At 38.5% G+C, this 22,010-nt stretch overlaps 1 protein-coding gene across 2 annotated transcripts in view; it reads left to right on the forward strand.

The window, feature by feature from the left end:
* The first annotated feature begins 4,565 nt into the window (after positions 1-4,565).
* Positions 4,566-22,010, forward strand: part of LOC145332799 (papilin-like) — a 44,669-nt gene continuing 27,224 nt past the window's right edge. For both annotated transcript variants that reach the window (XM_080177858.1, XM_080177859.1), the window contains exons 1-10: positions 4,566-4,660; positions 5,720-5,778; positions 6,246-6,354; positions 6,584-6,624; positions 11,982-12,061; positions 12,615-12,758; positions 13,180-13,291; positions 13,830-13,948; positions 14,602-14,744; positions 15,269-15,343. In XM_080177858.1, the coding sequence (XP_080033984.1) occupies positions 4,630-4,660; positions 5,720-5,778; positions 6,246-6,354; positions 6,584-6,624; positions 11,982-12,061; positions 12,615-12,758; positions 13,180-13,291; positions 13,830-13,948; positions 14,602-14,744; positions 15,269-15,343 (913 nt within the window). In that variant the 5' untranslated portion in view covers positions 4,566-4,629. The remainder of the gene's footprint in view (positions 4,661-5,719; positions 5,779-6,245; positions 6,355-6,583; positions 6,625-11,981; positions 12,062-12,614; positions 12,759-13,179; positions 13,292-13,829; positions 13,949-14,601; positions 14,745-15,268; positions 15,344-22,010) is intronic.

The raw sequence follows: 22,010 nt of genomic DNA on the forward strand, positions 1-22,010 counted from the left end.
AAACTAAGTAAAATTATGTCCATATATATGGCAAATAAAATTTTAGGAAAAAATTGAAAGAACTGAAAATTGGGCAGTTTAGGGTTAATTACCCTCCCAACAGATTATATGGGTTATTTACCCACCCCCCCCCCCCTAACAAATTTCAGTGGGGTAATTACCCCGTTCAAGCAAGTTTTACCAACGGGGTAAGAATTTTTTTTTGGGATGGGGGTAAATTTGCGGCGCGCTTCGCGCGTCGTTTTACCCTTCTCCCAAATAAAAAAAGCTTGGACATACATAAAGCTTACCCGAAATAGAGAAACCAATTGGTTTAGTGGTTATTAAAATCTCAAGCTTTAGACAAAAAAACCTTACTACTTTTGTATTTTAAGATAACACCAAACCCATTAGCTGATCTTCTTTTCCATATTGTCATCCTTGTTTTACCGTCAGAAGACATTAAAGACTAAATAAATATGGGTTTTCTTTATTCTATATTTTTCCCAATACGCTTGGAAACCCAAAATTTGTTTATTTAAAAAATATATATTTATAATATTACATAGAAAATCAGAGACATTGATATTTTTTCATGAAAATTATAGTTAGATGATAAATGAAATAAAAAAAAATTTGGTCATGGAAAGAAAACGAAGTTGCGGGTTTCATCGTATTTTCACCGCTGCTTTTGAAAGGTTATTTCAAGTTAGGTTAAAGATTGCCCCGCAGGGGCTAGAAATTGGAGAAAAGCTGCTGTAATACCACAAAACCGGCAACTTCGTCTTCTTTCCATAATCCAAAAAAAATTATTATAATAATAAAAATAGACTAAATTATAGAACAGGAAGTTTTTTCTATAATTATGATAAAACCAATGTATTATAAACATATTCTCTCATTAGCTTAGGAACTTAAGAAACTGAAGACATATCTGGATTGGTTTGTATAGACTAGAAGTGTCAAAAGTTTTCTACCAATGATTATATTCAAGAAAAAGAAATTAGGAGGGTAGAAATAACTTTATCTTTCATTGTCTTTTCCCTTAGGATCCCTGCTTATGCCTGTTGAATATTTGAGAAATAACCTCAGACAAAAAATCTTTGATGGAAAGTTTTAATTGCCCATTTGCGATACAAATTCGCCTGTTTACGGGCCAAGCTATAACCTCTACTAGCAAATTAATTTTTAGTATCAAGACTCGATGTGCTCTCGACTCGAACCCGAAACCTTCCCGACGTTACGCAAAATCGATGGAGATTTTCTTAACACTTTTACCTCTCCATGATTTAAAGCACTAAACAGACTTTGGAATCCCCAATTTTCTCTCTCTCTCACTCTCTTTCTTTTCCTTTTTCTCTTTCTCTCTATCTCTCTCTCTCTCTCTCTCTCTCTCCCTGTCTCTCTTTTCTCGTTATGAATAGAAAATGACTTGCCACTAGTTTTTAAAAAGTTGGATCCCTAACAATCTACCAGAAATTTGTCCAGACTTATCACAATTTTGTATGTACTTTAAAGATGGACTAACGGATACGCCCCCTGAGGTGGTGCTGAGTTGCATTCGATCACCTCATTTTTATTTTATTTTTTAAAAAAAGAAGAAAAATTTAAGGAAGGAAATAATTTTGGCTCAATACCAGCTGAGTATCCACAAATTCCCCAATAGTAGCTGAGTATCCACGCATATTTCCCAAAAGTAGTTGAATATCCACACTTTTCCCCTATGGTAGTTGAATATCCACAATATTTTCCTATTTGTATTTTGAATTTTCATTATATCCTTTAATAATGCTGATTCCGATAACAATAAAGCACATTAATGCAAGCAATTCACACCTATCATTTAACTTTTAATACAAATTTAGGAACCAAATTTTGAAAATCCATAAAAGTGAAGCTCTGAAATGAAATGACAAACTAATATTAACAGGATAATAATGCATAAGTCTATATAAAATTATTGTAATTATAGTAAATTTGTTGCAAAACTGATTACGTATATATACTACTGTTTAAGGATATACTGACATTTTTAGGACTTGATTATTAAGATGTTTTGCTTATAACATTGTACCTTATCATAATAAGAACCAGTATTCCATAAATTAGATATCCTCAAACTTATAAATAATAAATACCATTTAGATATAAATCAATCCACGTATGTTTTTTGTTTTGAATTTAAGCTGTACAAAGAAGCCGAAAAATCTCCACCCACTTATTGCACCTTGTACTTTAAAACAAGGATGACAAAATCATTAAAAGCGTAGTTAGGCAAACAATAATTAATATTATTTGTTGGTAATTATGTTCTTTATAATGTGCTTTACAGGAATCATAACGCCAAGTTTGAAATTGACGGACGCACAGACCCTTATTATAAAAAAAACTTTGCTTTTTAAAATGATCAATCTACAGGGCTAATAATAAACATTTTATGAAAAAAAATTATTAAAAAGGGTAAAAAGCAACATGTTCAAAATTGACCTACGGACTTTCTATTATAGAGTTGCTACGCTTCCTAAATCGTACCTTTTGTATTAAATCAATAGAACAATTCTAACATGTTTAATTAACAAAAAAGCTAACCAAAATAATTGTTTAAAAACTTTTTCCCCCAATGGTAGTTGAATATCCACACATTTTCCCAATGGTAGCTGAGTATCCAAAAATGACCCCAATAGTAGCTGAATATCCACGTGGATACTCAGCTGGTATTGAGCCATAATTTTTTTTTGGGGGGGGGGGAGCGGGGGAGTCTTGGAGTCTTGATAGCTATAAACCAAACCTATGAAAAACTCCACTGTAAAGGAGAACCGTATCAATTCAGTGGTTGGCAAGATCCTTTAGTACAGACAGACACAGATTCCTGTTACTTGACAAATTATGGTTGCCCCATTGAATTCAAAACTTGTAATTATGCATTTATTATTACTAGGATTTTACACCAGATTATAAATAATCGTGAGCTGGCTAAAATACCCCCCCCCCCGAAAAAAAAAAAAAAAAAAAAAAAAATATTCTCTCCTCTTCTATTGGATGATCAAACTGACCAAAAATTGCAGCCCCCTTGTAATAATTTGATGACAATGTTTTCACTTACTCTATATCCATTAATAAACTGAACAGTAAATATTCATATTTTTTAAAAACTAGAGTGATGGTTTTAGTGACATGCACAATTTTTCTAATATGAACAAGGGCCACACAGTAAAAATGTTAAAGACTTTTTGCACAACTTTTATATATTCTAATTTCATTAAACATATAAAACAGAATTGTAATAATGTAACAAATATGCAGATCACTAAATACCTAACAATGGAATAAGTAGCTGCACTTCAGAGCTGGATCTTTAAATCATTTTAGTGGTGAGAGCACAGCATTTTATGAAATGCCGCGCTGTGATTGGCTGAAATTCGGCGCACCCCGATCTGGCTCACCAATAAAATGATTTAAAGATCCAGCTCAGAAGTAATATTTTACAAAACACTTGAATTTCTGTAATTTAATACATAAAATCATATTTCTTAAATATGTATTTTTTAATAACTGTTTTTATTTGATTTAAAACAACAAATTCAACTTTCATAAGTAGCTAAAAAACAAAATATAATTCATTGAACTAAATCCTTATTATAAAGTAGCAGATTGTTTGTCTGTCTCTTTGTCTGTTTGCTGTCTGTTTGTAATGAAGGATCTCAGTAACTGCTGAACTGATCTGGTTCTCCTTAACAGGGTAGCTTCTCATGGGTCCAGGAAAGGTTGGGTTGGGATGGGTACCACCATCATCCTAAGAGAAATTGCCCCAAAATAAAAATTACTCCCCCCCCCCCCTCCAAAGAAAAAAGGATTTAATTAAAAAAAAACTAAAACTAAAAATGGGAATAGTTATTCATGCATTGTATTATAAATAGCTTTCCGCAAATAAAAAATGTACAATTATAAGATTAAAAACATTGTTTTTAGCCTTGAATTGCTAATGGCACAGGTTTTAATCTTATGATTGTACATTTATATATTTGTAAAAAAATGGATGTAATACGATGCTAGACAAAAAAATTCAAATGTATGAGAACTTGTTCTAATCCATCGGATGTTAATTGGTTTCGAAGCCATACAGGAAAGGACTTTTATGTTTTTTTGTTGTTTTGTTAGGGATCCACTCAAAATTATATTACAGTTGAATGAGTTCAGTGTTTCCACTCACCGACTTCTCAATTCGGATTTATAATAGCAAAATTGATTCAAAATTATTTTCTAGTTCCTTTTAAGTTATTTTAGAGGCTTTGACCTTAGCCTCTAAGGGTGTAGTTCGACGATGTTGTATGGTGTTCCTGTAACATTTCTTAATTTTAAAAAATAGGGGGTTTAATTTTTGCAATGACCGAACAGGCCGTTTTCGAGATTCTTTAGGATAAAAACAAACTTTTATATCTCTTTATATACGATTTATCATTTGCTAATCATAGACTTACTTATCCTAGTTTGGTAATACATATTTTGCTATTATTCAGATCAATGTTTTGTCAGAAACGCGGGAACACCAATTTATTTTTGCGGGTAAAAGCTATAAAATCAAGTTATTTTAACTCAGTTCACTTTAGTTTATTCTAAAGAGACAAACAGTGATTTATATTTATACAGAGTATGGGGAGATTGAAAACATTATTGCTTTTAGGTAAATTTTATTTTCATTTGGGGATGCTCTGATTTAGGGTAGAGAGGGGACATTGGTCTGTTTATTACACTAGTCCTAAAAAGACTATGACAGTGTTTTCTTATCCGTTGGCTCAACAACTTTTGAGAGTTTTATGGGATTTTGATTGTTTGGTTCATTAAGTGGATTGTAAAAACGTTTCAGACAGTTACTGTTATCCACGTGAGGGGTGATTTAGTTTATCATCATTGGGGATGTACAACAATTTATCAACCATTGTCTGTCCCACATGATTAGTATTGATTGTATAGTTTATAGGTTCCTTATTTCTTGGTAGATTTTTAAATCTATAACTTTTATTTTAAGTTCGTGTTCATACCCATAATTTGATCTAAAGGGATAAGACAATTGCCGATAGATTGATGTACTTCCCCAATGATGATATACAAAATTACAATTAGTGGTTGAAACGTTTGGATACTAAACTTAACAACCCAACCAATTAAAATTCAATAAAAGTCATGAAAGTTGTTAAGCCAACGAATAATTAAACGTTATTTTAAAACTTTGGGGACTAGTGTAATAAACAGTCCAATGTCTTCTCCCTCGCTGTGATAAAACCTCTGATATATTCAAAACCCAAATCTGGTATAAACCAAATAGTTTTATTTGTTTTCTTCCTATTTGTTGTATGTTTAACCTTTATATATCTTTGATTTTTCTATCAATTATGGGAATGTCAGTTGTAAATAGATTATCCATGTGTTTAATGTTTTAAAGTGTGTTAGTTTTCAATAGATAAAAACATTACTTATTTTTTTCTCATTTTATTTATGAAATACAATTATTTAATAGATCATCATTTCCAATTAAGATATAAAAATGTGTTACCAAACGCAAGGCTTTTCCAGGCTCTATCCTAAAAGGGCTGCGGAAAATGTATTTTGGGGGTTAAAAAAAGTGGGTTATATTTAATAAGCAGCAATTACTTTTTTTTGTATATTTTCAATACATATAATACAGAAAAGACAATCATTGTTTTATTAAACGAAATTGTAATATTTTTTGTTTGTGTTGCAGGTATAATTGGCGTCTGTTCTGGACAGGATGATGCTAACCCTTGCCTGCAGCCTTTCCAGGTGAGTTCTTCAAGGATGGAGTCTAATAAATTGCCATTTCTTGCGGTCGTACGCGGTCATACGCAGTGTTGGAAGGTTGACACACATTTCAGATCTCAGTTTTCGCTATTTGAGAAAAATTTATCATAATATCATAGCGAATTAAATAATCTCGCACGCGAAAACCGAGATCTGAAATGTGCGTCACCCTTGCAACACTGCTTTTAGATCATATCCAACGTTAGGATTTCCTACCTGACTTAAAGAGTTTAATTAGAGTGCAAGGAGGTTACCATAAACATCCATTTTGGGGAGGGGGGTTAGGGGGTTTAGCCATTTAAAAAATTAAAAACTTTTCAATTTACCCCTCATAATTAATTATTAAAAATGCGTTAAAATACCCTCTACAAATTTTTAAAACCCATACTTCCTCCTTCCCCCCAAAAATAAAAATAATGAATAAAAAGCTTGTACATCCTCTTTTTTAGACTGGTCCATGTAGAGCAACAAAGTATGTGGTAAAATTTGACCAGGCTACCGGCAGCTGCTTGCCAGCCGTTTATGGCGGCTGCAGGGGAAATGCTAACAGATTTTCAGGTAAATTTTTGATGGATTTATTTTTATTGGTCCACTCCTCTTCTTTCTGTCCAAAAGATTTATTTAGTGTCCATTAAAAAATGACGTCATACAATACAATAACCAATGATAGACCAGTATACAATTTACCAATTACAATGTATAATGGCCTATCATTGTTCATTTGTATTGTATGACGTCATTTTCATTGGACACTATACAATTTCAAAAATATCTTTGTATTTTTTAGGAATTACTGAATGTGAAAATGTTTGTAGCGAATTTGTGAAGGTAAAACCTTAATTTAATCATTAATGCACTCGATACTTTAGAAATACAAAGAATGAAATATGTTTCTGAAACTCTTTTTGTGAGTATTTACTTACCTCCTAGTCTTTTGTTATGCTTCACTACTTATAGATGTTGTCATCCTTGTCTTTAAATCATCTTACCCACCTTACAATTTAATGATGCATTTGCAAAAAATATTAAAATTGATAATCCAGGGGCGTCCAAGCTTTTTATTTTGGGGGGGGTAATTTGGTTTTGGGGGTGGTAAAATGGCGCGCGAAGCGCGCCGCAAAATTTTGTTACCCCCCCCAAAATTTTTACCCCGGGGGTAAAATTTGCTTGGGGGGGGTAATTACCCCCCCTGAAATCTGTTGGCAGGGGTAAAATTTGTTTACCCCCCCCAAAATTTACCCCCGGGGTAAAATTTTTGGGGGGGGTAATTTAAATTTTATAAAAAATTTAGTATTAAAAATGCGCGCGAAGCGCGCAAAAATTTTTTTTGTTAAAGATTTTCTATTTTGGGGGGAGTATTTACCCCCCGTAAATGGTTTGGGGGGGGTAAATACCCCCCCCAAAATCGTTGGGGGTGCCTACGGCACCCCCAAGGTAGGGGTAATTTTTTTTTGGGGGGGGTATTGTTCACAAAATTTTGGGGGTGCCTACGGCACCCCCAAAATCGTTTGGGGGTGCCAAATGGCCCATTACCCCCCCCCTTGGACGCCTATGTGATAATCGATATAATTTGGATGTTGCACCAGGTGTACTTTGTACTTTAAATGTACTTTGATAAAGTGAAGCTTGCAGCTGGCTAAAATATCTCTTCCTATCCCTTCTTACTGAAACGAACTAACCAATAAATGAGGTCCATATTAACAGGCTAAATTGGCGACATATTTTCCCCTGTAAATATATCCACATATATCCTATATCAATTAAATGACGCATCAATATTATTTTCAAAAATACCATTTACCAACATTTCATTTGAAATGGTTGCGATAAAACGAATTTTTCTTTTTTTTAATCTTTTTTTAACTGGATCTTATTTGATTTGGGCAAGAAATTATATTTAAGGGGCGGTAAACCCCCCCCCCCCCCCTCCAAAAAATAAATGAATAGATAAAAAAAAGTAAATAGTATTCAAACCTCCATTCTTTAAAAAAAAAGTTTAGTACCCAAGTTGTTATAAAACCTTCTAAACCACTAAAAACTTTTCAGTAGTTTCAAGTAACCCCCCCCCCCCCCCCACAAAAACTGATGAAGACAATAATTTTTTAATGTTTAAAGCCTTTTATTATAATAATTCACAATCACCGAGGAGCTTTACTTTGATAAATTTTGCGAATCATAACTACTTTAAAATCCTTTCAGATTTCATTGTTCTTAGAATTTAGAAATTTCATAATTATATATAATTAATTGCATTTTATAACCAGGGAGGGAGAGGACATTGGACTGTTTATTACATGAGTCCCGAAAGGTTATTTATAACGTTTTCTTATTCGTTGGCTTAATAACTTTGGGGACTTTTATTGAAATTTGATTGGTTGGTTTAGTTTAGTGTCACAACTTTTCAACCACTTATTGTAATTTACACAATAGGTAATTTTGTGCATCATCATTTGGGATTTATTGGCCATTGTTTTATCCCTTTAGATTCCTGGTTAAATATGCTATCTGGAAATCTATTTGGGATTTTGATAAATTTGACAGAAGCTTGATCTTTAAATGTGTAGCCGTTGCCGTAGCCGTAGCCGTAGTCGTGGCCGTAGCCGTCGCCACTGCCAGTGCTGCCAATAAAACATTGATTTTTAAATGTTTAAAGTTTTTACGTATTATTATTATTTTTTTTTCTTCATATTTTTACTAAAAATTCAAAAAGCGCTTTGATTTAAAGAGCGAATATAGGTTCGATATGATATGAGCTTATATCAAAGGTGCCATTACATACTTTCAGAATATCTATGCCAAATTTAAAAATTCAAAAAAATCCTTAAGTAGATTTTGCAATTTTCTGTTTCAATTGAACATATAATAAATGAGATTGCCGACAAAATCGTTTATTTTAGCCCTTTACAAGACTTTTTAAAAAATATTTTGCTTAAGTTTGATTGACTATTACATTGGCACGCACCTTAAAAGATAATTTAAATATTTATTATTTTAGATTATATACTAGTTCATTTAATTTTTTAAAAAGCATAAAAATAATTTGCGTAGAAGGGCGTCAGGAGTATTGACAGGGTAAATAATACGTCTTAAAGTTTATTTTCTGTACAGAGATCTTTGATTAATTCATGATGAAATAAACAACCCTTGTGTATGCATTTTCAACACACACACACACGGCCACAAAAAAACAGGGATTTTAAATCATTCTTCCTCCAAGAAAATTTTATCGATTATTTTTTTTTTACTTTTTACATTCAGTTCAGGCGCGTCTCTCTTTTGGACTGTGGAGTCCAGAGAATACGGCCACCCTGCTCCTCCATGAATTCCTTTTTTGGCAAGTGCTTCAGCTTCTCCCCATGTTAATTCCAAATTAAAGAGGTCCTTTTCAGTGCTCCGACGCCAGGTCATTTTTGGTTGTCCCCGTTTACGTTTACCAGTGGTGGGGTTCCATTTTAAGCACTTTTTTGGAAACCTATTTTGTTCCATTCTAAGCACATGTCCTAGCCACCTTAGTCTTTTAAATTTCACTTCTGCTTCAATACTATTGCACTTGGTCTTAGCATACAGCTCAATGTTTGATATTTTGTTTGACCAGAATATTTTGCAAATTCTTCTTAGGCAGCTATTGTGAAATGCATTAAGTTGATTTGATTCAGTTTTCACAGTTCTCCAGCATTCAGCTCCATAAAGAAGAACTGATTTCACATTACTGTTGTAAAGTCTTTTGATGTTTTTTTTTTAACTTTTAAATGATTTACTTTATGAAGGTAGAAGGAGGGTATATTTACCCCTGATTAATTGGTTTCCTCGTTATTACAACTATCATTTAACGAAAGCTTTTTAATTCAACCTTGCCACGAAGCCTTGTGTGATGCTAGGGTGTTTGAGTTCTTAGGGAACCACACAAATTACAAAATATTTTCTTCGAGATTGACGGGTTTTAAGCTATAAACAGACTTATACAATTGAATATGTCAATATTTTTAAGTTATTAATAATCTATGGAATTGCACCTTTGATATAAGCTCATATCATATCGAACCAATATTCGCCCTTTAAAGATCGCATATAGCCGTGGCCACGCGTAGCCAATTTGATTTTAAGATCTCTATTAGGTTAGGCTGTACCTCTGGCTACGGAAACGGCTACACCTTTAAAGATCCAGCTAGGGACTTTTTTTACTATACAGGGAGGGAAGGAACATTGGATTGTAAATTGGTATTAGAACCCAACACAATTCCTCTTGCGTTGGCTCAAAAGCTTCCGATACTTTTGTTAGTTCCTAATTGATTGTCCAATCTTAAGTGTCCTAATTTTTCCATCAATAACTTTAATCTACAGATGGGGTAATTTTGTATATTGTAATAAATTTTCGTACATTGTTTAGGTCTAAATTCTATGTAACTGCGGTTAACAGTTTTTAAAATTAAATAAATATATAATATAAAGGCCAAAAGGGTTAAAGAACCAATAGCTGGAAAATATGGGGAGTAACAACTCCCCCCCCCCCCCCACAAAAAAAAGAAACAAATATAAAACATTGAAACGTTTTAATACAATTCATTTGCATTTAAAAATGCTTTGTTTGCAATTTTTTTGTTAGTTTGCTAGTTTTATGGTCGAATAAACCTATTTTAAACATTACACAAATGAAATGAAATGTTGAATAAAAAATAAAAATTGTCAAATCAAATTTTACCATAAATTTAAATTTTTTATATTTTTATATAAAACTAGCGCGTGCGCCACTAGCATTAATGGGATGTAAGCAGCATAAATAAAAAGAATATCTTACCCTTTTTTTAACGAAAACTAAAATAAACATTCCATATAAATAAGCGACTTGATATTTGTTTTTTTTTAGTCATTGTTTACTCTGTATTCCATTTGCATCTAGACTTTAAAATGACCATTAATTTAAATTACAAAGGATTTCTACGTGTAATCCTTATTTAAACAATTATAGTAAAGACAAAGATTTAAAGGAATAAGACAATAGCCGATAAATTGATGTACATCCCCAATGAGGATACACAAAATTTGCCCCTTTATAGATTAAAATAGGGGTTGAAACTTTTGAACATAATGAACCAGCGAACGAAATTTTCTTAAGTCCCCAAAGTTGTTATAAGAAAGCGTTATTATAAAACTTTGGGGACTAATGTAATAAACAGCCCGTTGTAGCACAATAAATACAATCATATTCAAAGAAGAGCAGAAAATAAAGATAATCTTAATTGGATAAGACAATGAAAGATTAAATTGATGTGCATCCCCAATTATGATACACAAAATTTACTCCTCTGTAGATTAAAATAGTGGTTAAAACGTTTGAACATAATGAACCAGCCAACGAAATTTTCTTAAGTCCCCAAAGTTGTTATAAGAAAGCGTTATTATAAAAAACTTTGGGGACTAGTGTAATAAACAGCACATTGTCCCCTCTCTCTCTCAAGTAAAGCACAATAAATACAATCATATTCAAAGAAGAGCAGAAAATAAAAATAATCTTAATGGAATAAGACAATGTAAGATTAAATTCACATGCTTCCCTAATGACGATACACAAATTTACCCCTTCAATAGATTACAATGATTGGTTGAAAAGTTGCGCCACTGCTAGCTTGAACTAAACAATATATAATCAAAAACCCAAAGTTTTTTTTAGTTATAAAACTTTGAGTACTTATACTAATAAACAGAAATATAAACACTAATACAGTTGCCAAAGCTTTTTATATTGCCTATAAAAATGACGCCATACTGGCCTACCATTAGTCAATTAAAATATATGTACTAGCCTGCCATTGGTAATTTCAGCTGTGTATTGTCCTCTTATTGGTCATTTGTATTGTATGACCAAAGCTTTTTATAGTGCCTATAAAAATTACGTCATACTGGCCTACCATTAGTCAATTAACACATATATTAGCTTGCCATTGGTAATTTCGGCTGTGTGGTGTCCTATCATTTGCCATTTGTATTGTATGACCAACGCTTTTTATAGTGCTTATAAAAATGACGGCATACTGGCCTACCATTAGTCAATTGAAACATATACTTGCCTGTCATTGGTAATTTTGGCTGTGTATTGTCCTGTAATTGGTCATTTGTATTGTATGACGTCATTTTTTATTAACACTATAAAGAGATTCACAGTTGCCAAATATTTTTTTTTTGTACAGGAGAAATTTTCTGTTGCCAGACCCGAGTGTTCAGAGCCGCCACTTCTTTCAGATAAATCCTGTGAGGGAATCTTTCCAAGGTAGTAGAAACTGTTTGGCACTTAGGCTTTTGAAATTATCCTTAAGTGCTATTTTGTCTACAGGTATTTGAGTAGAAATGTACAAAATTTAAATTTTAGAACATTTGTCGCAATCCCAAACAACAAATTTAAAAAAAAAGAAAATGGACAGAAATCCTTATATAAAAGTAACAGGATCTCTGATTCTGTGTGTGTACTGAATTAAGGATCTCGTTGACCACTAAACTAATATGGTTCTGCTTTACAGTGAAGCCCTTCATAGGTCCTAAGAAGATGTATAATTATTTTGGGGTTGGGTACCACCACCTTCCAAGATATAAAATAGCCATTTGAGAAAAATTCCTGACCTAAATTTTTTTTTAAATTTTCTTTTTAAAACAAAAACTAAAACTGTGGGTTTTCGACTACCACCCCCTCTAAAAAATCTAACTCCCCCCAAAAAATTAAAAATTGGGCGGTCGAATTCGTCCCTCCCCCTCTTCCCCTAAAGGCATCTAGGGGCGCTTAGCTGCTAGTGAAAGTAACATTGAATAGATATTTGTTTTACTTTTAGGTACCGGTATGACATTCAGACAGGACGATGTGAGCCCTATATCTACGGAGGTTGCGGGGGCTCCCAGAATCTGTACCTCACAGAGTTTGACTGTATCAGGACCTGTATTCAACCTGATGTACCTGATGCTACCAACATAGCTAGGTAATTTAACATTAACATTTTAACCCAATTGAGGGTTCATTCAGTTGAGTGTCCAAATGTTTCAGCAACTAATTGTAATGTACAGAAGGGATGATTAATTTTTTTTACAACAAATTTTTGTATGTTAGAATTATCTGATTCGTCTGATTTTTGGAATACTGATTCCTATTACAACAAAGTACAATGTTATAAGAGAAGCATCTCTATAATCAAGTACTAAAAATGCAAGTATGTCCTTAAACCAAATCATGTATTTAATCCGTTTTGTATCACATTTATTTACAATTGTTTTTTAGACTTGTGCATTAATATTCTGCTTATTCAGTTCTGACACTCGATCTACACGTGTTAGTTTTCGTATGTCCTTCAATTTCAGAGCTTAGCTTTTATGGATTTGTCATCCTTGTTTCTGTAAATTTAGAGTTGATGGATCCAACTCCGCTACAGCTGGTGACGCAGCCGAGTCTGGTGAGAGCAGTTCTGAAGAAGACTCTGATGAAGACGATATTGTCTTTCCTGACTCACTTCCTAAGGTAAATTAAATCAGGGATCTAAAGGGATAAGACAATGGTCGATAAATTGATGTATATTCCTTATGAGGATACACAAAATTTCACCTTCTGTAGATTATATTTAGTGCTTGAAACGTTAGAACACTCAACTTAATGAACCATCCAATCAATATTCATGAAGATCCCAAAGTTATTAAGCCAACGAATAAGAAAATGTTATCATAAAAGTTTGGGGAATAAGGTAATAAACAGCCCATTGTCCCCTCTCTCTCTGTTAAAAATGGATTTAGAATATACGTTTGGATATTATGACATGGGAAAAATTAACGTCAATTTAGAATGCTAACATGGACATCACTTATTGGTCAGTTCGTTCATCTAGTAGGAGGGGAGGATAGTTATTGTAGCCAGCTATTCCATTTATTATTGTACGTACATGCTAATCTGGCGTAAGATCCAATCAATAATATGTCAAACATGTTTCTTATCTAAAACTTTTTTTTGCTACAAAATGCTAAAACAAAATATAAAATTAATAATCAAAAATTTTTCAATTTAGCCCAAAATTGGAGAGGTTGTAGAGCTAGATACTGAAGCAGATGTGTGCAGCCTACCTCCAATTTTGCCTGGACCTTTTGCCTGTAAAGGATTCTCTAAAAGATGGACTTTCTCTCAGAGGTAGGTTCATTAAGAACTAGTTATAACAGAGTGTACACAGTGATTCAAATAAAACTGTGTTTTCCTATTTTCTAACACAACCAAAAAAATAATCAATTGCTCTTTTTCTCTGAAAAAAAATACATTAAACTTATAAAAGGTGTTTTATTTTGGTAGAATTTTGTGCTTTACGGTTGAATTAAAATTTTTTTGCCTTGGACAATGAAATATTCCACAAATAACATTAAAAATATACTTAAAAATAGCCTTTTTTTGTAAATAAATAATACTTTTTTCTTTTTGCATAATTATCAAGTTTTAGCTGTACAAACACTCATCACCTTACTAAATCTCCTCCCATTTAATTCCTTAATTCTAGGGAAAATCCTGTAATTCTGATAAACAATTCGAAATAAAATTTCCCCTCAACCAACTTCCTCTTTTTTCTCCCCTTCTTACCCACTTCCCTTTCAGTTAGACCAAAAAACAAGTTTTACTTCAACAAAATATTTAATTTTTGGCAATTTCAAATGGAATTAATTGGCTGAATAGCTTAATCTAATAATCCGATTGATTCTCAATTTCTTATGTTTGAAAATCTTTGAGAAAAAAAAAATAAAAATCTTCCAAATAAGATGATAAAAATCTTCAAAATTAAAAAATTTAAATTTTAGTGAAGGAAAATGTGTAAACTACATCTATGGCGGATGTAGGGGAACTAAAAACCTGTTTGTCACCCAAGAGGAGTGTGAAAAACAGTGTCCTAGCAAACCAACCACTAAATCGGCTCAAGTCTGCTCGTTGAAAATTGATGGAGGTATATTTTTAATTGCATTACCATTGAATTCTACCTAATTCAAAAGTTAGATTCTAATATGCAGGGATAGAGGGGATATTCGGCTGTTGTTGCACTAGTCCCCAAAATTTTATAATGACGTTTTCTTATTCGTTGGCTTCCCAACTTTGGGGGACTTTCATTAAAATTTGATTGGTTGGTTATTAATGTTTAGTGTCCTATTGTTTCAACCACTAATTGTAATCTAGAGAAGGGGTTATTTTGTGTGTGATCGTTGGGGATGTACATTAATTTATAAGCTATTGTTCCTTTGGATCCCTGAATGTTAAGGGATATGATGATAAAATGTAAATTCACAATGATGTGAAACAAAGTTGTCTCTTTAGATTTATTAGTTAAAAAGCTTGAATACTTCTAGTTGTAACCGACTAATCAATGTATAATATAAAAAATTGTAAGTGAATGAGAGAAAAAGATTATTAAACTTTTAAAAAAATTTAATCTTCCCTTTCTCTATGTGCTGAGTAAATATTTTAATTCTGTAGGTCCATGCAGAGGGTTTAAGAATGTGTTTGGTTTTGATAAAACTACTGGAAGATGTACCAAGTTCATTTATGGAGGTATTTATATCTTTTTCTTAAAGAATGCCATTTAATGCTAACATTGAGATAATAATATATTCAGAGGTGGATTCTGTAAACAAACTGTTTAGCTCACTAAAATCAATGAGGCTCGCTAAAATTTTCTTGAAAAATCCTCCAAAATTGCATAAAAATCTTATACTAATAACCCTTTTATGATTTTTAAAAAAATTTGTAGATTTTTTATGCGACTTTGGAGGATTTCCACAAAAATGTTAATCGAGCCTCACTGATTTTAGTGAGCCAGTGAGCCTAAGAATCCACCTCTGTATAACCTTTAGTCTATGATTTAGTTGGAAAACCCAAACTTTTTCTGAATTGCAGAAGAAATTGACTGTAATAAATCTTGTAAACAGCTAACATTCTGTTAATTTGTTGCAAAAACTAAGAAATGTTTCTTATCATGGCTTCGAAACTGATCAATATCCAATGGATTAGAACTGGTTCACAGCCATCGTATTACTTACAGTTTTCCACGAATATCAAAATAGAAATTAAAAGGAATATACCAGCTTTGTTAGCCCGGTTCTCTGGCCCTCGTGGCTAACAAAACTGGTTTTAATCTTGTAATTTTCTTTTATAATGTCTGCAGAAAGCTGTCTATAATAAAGTGCTTTAAAATGGTTTGTGGTGAATTCTTTGCTTGCTTATTCCAACAATCATATCCAAGGGTATGTTTAACTAGTAACTAAAAAAGCTCATTTTAACCTTACAAGATGAGTCTGTTTAAAATTACACAAATTATGTGGTATCCGCCGAGGATAAATGGCAGACACCGGAGTTCAATTAGATTACGGCAGTGTGACAGACGTGGACACCTTACTATAGAGAAGCTACGCTTCTCTAGCTTTCACTAGATAATGATCAACATCTATTTCAGTTGTCACTTTATTGAAGGTTTAAAAGATACTGAAGCTATATACAACAAACAATAATTACATGGATAGGAATAAATAATCATAACATAAAAGCATAAATAATACATATACAATGGTCAGTTTGGGCAATAATGATCCCCCATCCCTGAAAAGGGTGGGGGAGAATTAAGAATACAGTTAACCATAATAAACATGACAGATTCAATCATTAATTCTAAGCGTAGGGAGGGGGTCACTAGACCCCTTCCCCAGGACTCGGGGGAGGGCCATTGACCCTCCACCGAACCCCAGATCAGGGGTGCCATAGGCATGGCTCACGGTTGCCGAATACCACAACTCTCCCCTCGGAAGGCTGGGAGGTGGTTTCCCTACCAGACTTCCGACAGTGGTTAAGGCCTTTGGTCCGCTCCTTAGGGCTAAAATATATACAACGATAATGATTCAATGGAATCCTAGTGGTGAGTATCTTCTTAGGGTTGATGGGCTCCCAATGTGGGATAGAAGGCAGAGGCTGGCTTGGGTTGGACACGTTGGTCAGCGCCGGCAGGTACCAGGTTTGCTGGTGGCACAGTGGTTGCTGGAACAGTCAGCAGTGGGGCCTGCTGGTTGTTGTTGGCAGCGGCTGGGGCACTGGCTGCCAGGTTGATCGTCTGAGCAGCGGCCTGTCCTCCTGAGGGGCCGCGGGGTCTGCCAGAGGGCGGTCCTGGCCTACCTGGGCGGTCATGCCCGCTGTCAGTTGATTTCATAGACACCATTTCCTCGGCTGCTTCCCTGCCGATGGGAATGGCATCCCAGTCCACTGAAAAGTCCCGGGACTTGGCATGGTTGAGCCTGGCTCTAGCCAGCGCTTTCCTATATAAAGCTGGATGGTACAGGAACACTTGTGATATCGCATTCAGGGCTGCTCGGACTCCTCCTTGTGCTGCTGCCAGGGAAATGATGGTTAGGTCCCCCAGCAGTTTGAGGATCAACAACAGTAAACACAGTATGGCTGCGCCATCTCCCCACTCGTGGATGGCTTGTCTAAATCCAGCCCAGACATCCAGGGCTGCCTCTCCTTCCTCCGCCAGTCGGTCAATGTTGTAGGACACTATCCCATGGTCTCCTGTGGCCGAACAGCTGCCTTGCTGAACGCAGGAGCCATAGGATAGGCCGGTCAGCATGGCACTCTTGTATGCTGGGAACGCCAGCAGTTGTTGCCAGTCGTTCAACTCAGCCTGCGAATACAAGCCACCTGAACTGAAGTCATCTAAGGGTTCTGTCAACAACTGTTTAGGCGTATCCAGCGGGGGTGGCCTCTTCTTGGGAGCGGGGGTTAACTCTATCCAGCCTTCCTCCGCGTGCACAGTCAGGGGGTAGGTGGAGGAGCAGGGAATCTTGGTGGCGTGTTCACTGTATACCCGTGTCACAGCGTCTACAAAACCTGTGGGCTCTACTGGCACTTTGTCCCAACACTCCTTGTGTTCGCGGACAACGTACTTGTGACGTTGGCAGGTCAGCTGCAGCAGGATGTCTCCCCTCAGTACCGAGAACGTGCTCCCCTGGACACGCACCGGGTGGGCCGGGTCTAGTTGCTGGAGCTTCCAGCAGTTGGCCGCTACTTCTTCTGCTGCGGTGCTTTTCATGCGCGTTTCCAGGGTAAACCCAATATAACCTGCATGTATCTGTGCTTGAAGGGGAACGTCAACATCCCTGGCCGACACTCTGGGCAGCGCAGCCGCGGCTGGGTCAGCTGCCACGAACAACGCTGGATGGTTTGTGGCATGGGCCTCGAAGTCGCAGTTCACAATCGAGGTGGGGTTGGTCATGTTGATGAAAAACTGGGCCTGATGGTCAACCAGATATGCATCCATCACCAGGCTGGGCTGGAGGCTGCGGATCAGCCTCAAGGGGCAATCTCTTCCCAGGTGGTCCCACACGTAGGTTGCTTCCCCAGTGATGCAGGACAGCTCAGAATGGGGACACTCTAGGGTCAGGTGGTCAGACTGGGACTCCACCCGTCCATCCTCCACCACATAGGTCTCCTCCTTGACCAGCAGCCGTCGCTCCTGGAGCACTAATTCGTTGCGGTATAGCTGGCCCTCAAAGTGGACGTCCTCCCCCTCACAACCCACCCCCTCGGGGCTGTTGACGAGGGCGCCCACCATGTCGATGGTGAAGAACAGGGGATGGTTCAGCTGGAACGTCAGTGGCTGGGTCTTGCCTGGCAACGTGTAGACTCGGTTCCTGGCCAGGTCTCGGCACGCTTCTGGGTCTATCTTGGTTGGCCTCATGAGGGTGGGGACCGAGGTCACCTTGAGGTGACCCCATACTCCACACCTGAATGTCCACTGGGACACGGTGAGCTGACAACTATACCCAGTGGTTTCCCTCACCTTGACTTGCTGCAGGACGTGTACTTCATGGCCAAGGGGCACCTCTTGGTGTAGGGGCTCCGTGTTACACATCTTTTCTTTATTGTAAGACGTGACATGGGTGGGGTTGGCACAGTCCCACCCCACCAGGACGTAGCTGGTTGTAGGCCACACGGCTGCCAGCAGGAGGCCCCACAGGACCATCCACCAATGGGAGAGGCTTCCAGGCAACCATCTTCCTCGTACACGCGGCTGGGGATCTTCAGCTCTGGTCACGGCTGCTTCTTGGGACTGGACACAGCTGGGCTGCTCCTGGCTAGATACAAGTTTCCATTGAGCGTTATCTGTATGCGGCCGGGGCACCCCGATACCCTCCCCAATGACAGACTGGCAAGCGACTGGCACTTGCCTGGGTGTCGGCTCCCCTAGCCCTAAGTGCTCCCTTCCCTTGTCCAAAGCATGCCCAGTGGCATGGGGCTGAAGTGCATGTGGCACAGGCTCGCCCTTACTCACTTCCCTCCCCTGCCCTAGGAACTCAGGTGCATGGGGCACAGGCAAGTCCTTATTTTCCCAAATTTCAATCTCCCCAGCCTCTGGTGCAGGGGGCACAGGCAAGGCTGGGTTTTTACAATATCTTGGATACAACACATTTAACAAATTCAACTTATCCTGATGTTGAGCAGCTGGGTTCCCTTGGCTGGCAGGGGGCTCTGGATGGCATGTAGCTGGGCTCTCCCTGCAGGCTGGTGGCGCTGGCTGACTGGGGGTGACGGGTGTCACCCCTTCCTCTGGGACCGCTGGCTCGTTCCAGGACTCAGGTCTCTCGGTGGCGGCGACGGTTGTCGCCCCAGACATCAGGTTGGAGGCTGGCTCGTTCCAGGATCCAGGTATCTCGGTGGCGGCGACGGTTGTCGCCCCAGGCACCAGGTGGGAGGCGCTGGATAGCACCCCCCCATCATCCCAGGTGGCGACGCCGGGTGGCGTCCCATACATTGATGCAGAGGTGCTGGCTAGCACCTCCTGCCTCTCCCGTTCGGCGGCTGCCAGGACCTCCCCATACACCGTCTCAGAGACGCTGGGCAGCGCCCCTCCACTCTTGCTGGGTAGGCTCAGTCGGGCAGGTTCCATCATGTTGAGGCTAAAAGGCTGGGGCCTCAGCACCTCTGGCTCGGCTATGTTGTTGGGCTGTATCAGCTCTGGCCCCAGATGGTTAAGACTGAAGCCTAGGCCAACCCGGTTGGGTTCAGCCGCGCCGCCCAGTACGTTGATCCTAGCTGGGACAGTCCCAAACTGCGGCATCCCATCGGCTCGGTCCGCAGCTCTGGGGGCGGCTGCTTGCTGTGGTGGTGCTGGGGGCGCGCTCCCTTCCATATGGGCCACTCTGCTGGGCTTCCCTGGAGGGGCACCCTTGTCGGCGGTGCGCCTGCGGCTGGCTACCTGGGCCCAGTCAGCTCTACAATCGGCCGCCGTGTGACCGTCATAGTGGCAACGCTCACACTTGGCAGAACGGTCACGGCGTGGCTGGGTGCGTCTCTCCTCCAGGCTAACTTCCACAGGCGTTGGGCAGTCTCGAGCTCGGTGGCCTCTCCCCTGGCAGCGGTAGCAGCGGCCTGGAACCTTGTCATCTGGAGCGACCTTCCCCATCTGGTGGAGACCCGGAGCCAAGGAGCCAATCTCCATTGGCTCCGACTCGTCATATTGGGGCAACTGGATGCAGGCAGATCCAGTCAGCCCGTCGGTCGAGTCCACTAAGCACACACCTTCCTTCAGCTGCTTAGTAACCATGGTCACGGTGAACATGGCCTTACGAGTGTACTCAGGTACACTCGTAATTTCATGGTTCATCATGAGGCGTTTTACATTGGCATTACGAATTCCACGATTTAATTCGTCCACCAACAACTCAAGATCCTCATGGTTGTAGGCGTCCCTATACAAGGCGCACTTAGTTGATATGTACGCTTGTATAGGTTCTGTCGAGTGTTGCTTGTAATCCCTAAACGCTTGTTTAAGCGTTTGGGATTCAAAAGCAGGGCGAAATAACAATTCACACTCGGTCTTGACCTGTTCGTAGGTCAAGGCTTGGCCTGCCTCGCCAAACAGATGGGACGCCATTTCCGCCGCTTGCCCTACCAGTGACAGTAGTAGGGCGTTGCGGCGGTTGAGGGAATCATGAGGTGGCACGCGGTAAGCCGCCCATGACATCTCGAGTCTGCGGATATGTGCCGACCAGGATTGTTTGGGCGGCCCTCTAAACTCCGGCAGATTGCTCAGCATCAGCTTGCGGTACTCGGCTGGGGCCGGCTGAGGGTCATCCTGGAGCCATCCTGGGGCTTGGTCACCTCCTGGGGCTTGATGCTGGTCCATTGGGTCAACGGTGCAACGGCGGGCACAAAGTTATACAGTACTAAAATGAATGGTTTGTCACTTGAGGCTTCCTAGCCTAACAGCCAACACTGTTTGTATCACTAGGTTGGGAGTTTAGTTGCAAAGATATAACTTAGCTGTACTTGTCACTAGTTAGGTGTTGAGGTTGTAGGGTAGGCTGGTAGAGGTAGGTAGATGTTGAGGGTCTGAACTGCTGTCAGGAACTGATTGGGTTTTCCTTTATCACACTAGAGCTAGAAGGAAAGAAACTTGCAATTCTTTATTTGCTAAAAATACCCCTGTTAAATGCTATGGAGTAGCTCCGCTCCGGTGTGAGTGTGTGTGTGTGTGTGTGCGTGGAATCTCCTGTCCTTGTAACGCGCGTCCGCGCCGTCAAATCCGCGCACACGGGGAAAACGCGCTCTCACCCCTCAACTCGCTCTCTCATTGGTCCGCTTCGTCCGTTGGATTTATGATATTTTCCGCACTCTGTTGCGCTACCCGTGAATGGCGCTCTGTGTGTCCGATCGCTAGCCCCACACTACAGACGGACTTAGTCTAGTGTGGGTAGGAAGGGGGAAGCGCGTGAGGGGACGGGGGTAACTCCGTCCGTTCCCCCTGTGAGGGAGGGGGGTAACTGTGTGTTGGTGTAATAGGGCCTTTTCTTCTTAATCCTAGGCTTATCTATTATATCACCCTGATTGTATTTGCCTTCAATGGAGAGGGGCTCCTCCCTTTCCCTTGGAATAAGGGGTGTATTGTTGTTGTGCTGTGGGCTTGAGATATTTTGATTGTATATCAGGGTCTTTATTATATCACATCTAGCTTCTATTTTTGTCCTTATCACAATTGCATAACAGATTTGTTTACCAACTCTGTTCTATTTTTAGCTGTTATCACAATACACAATAATCCAAGCCTGTTCTATTCTTAGATTTATCACAACACAACAATTTGTTTGCCAAGCTTTGCTCATAAATCTATTGTTTGGCCATAACACCAGGGTGGTAATCCCTGCAATGTAACATAATATCTGTTTTTCTAGAT

The sequence above is a fragment of the Acartia tonsa genome, chromosome 11, assembly GCF_053477335.1.
Source record: "Acartia tonsa isolate MP-2025a chromosome 11, ASM5347733v1, whole genome shotgun sequence".
Lineage (NCBI taxonomy): Eukaryota > Metazoa > Arthropoda > Copepoda > Calanoida > Acartiidae > Acartia > Acartia tonsa.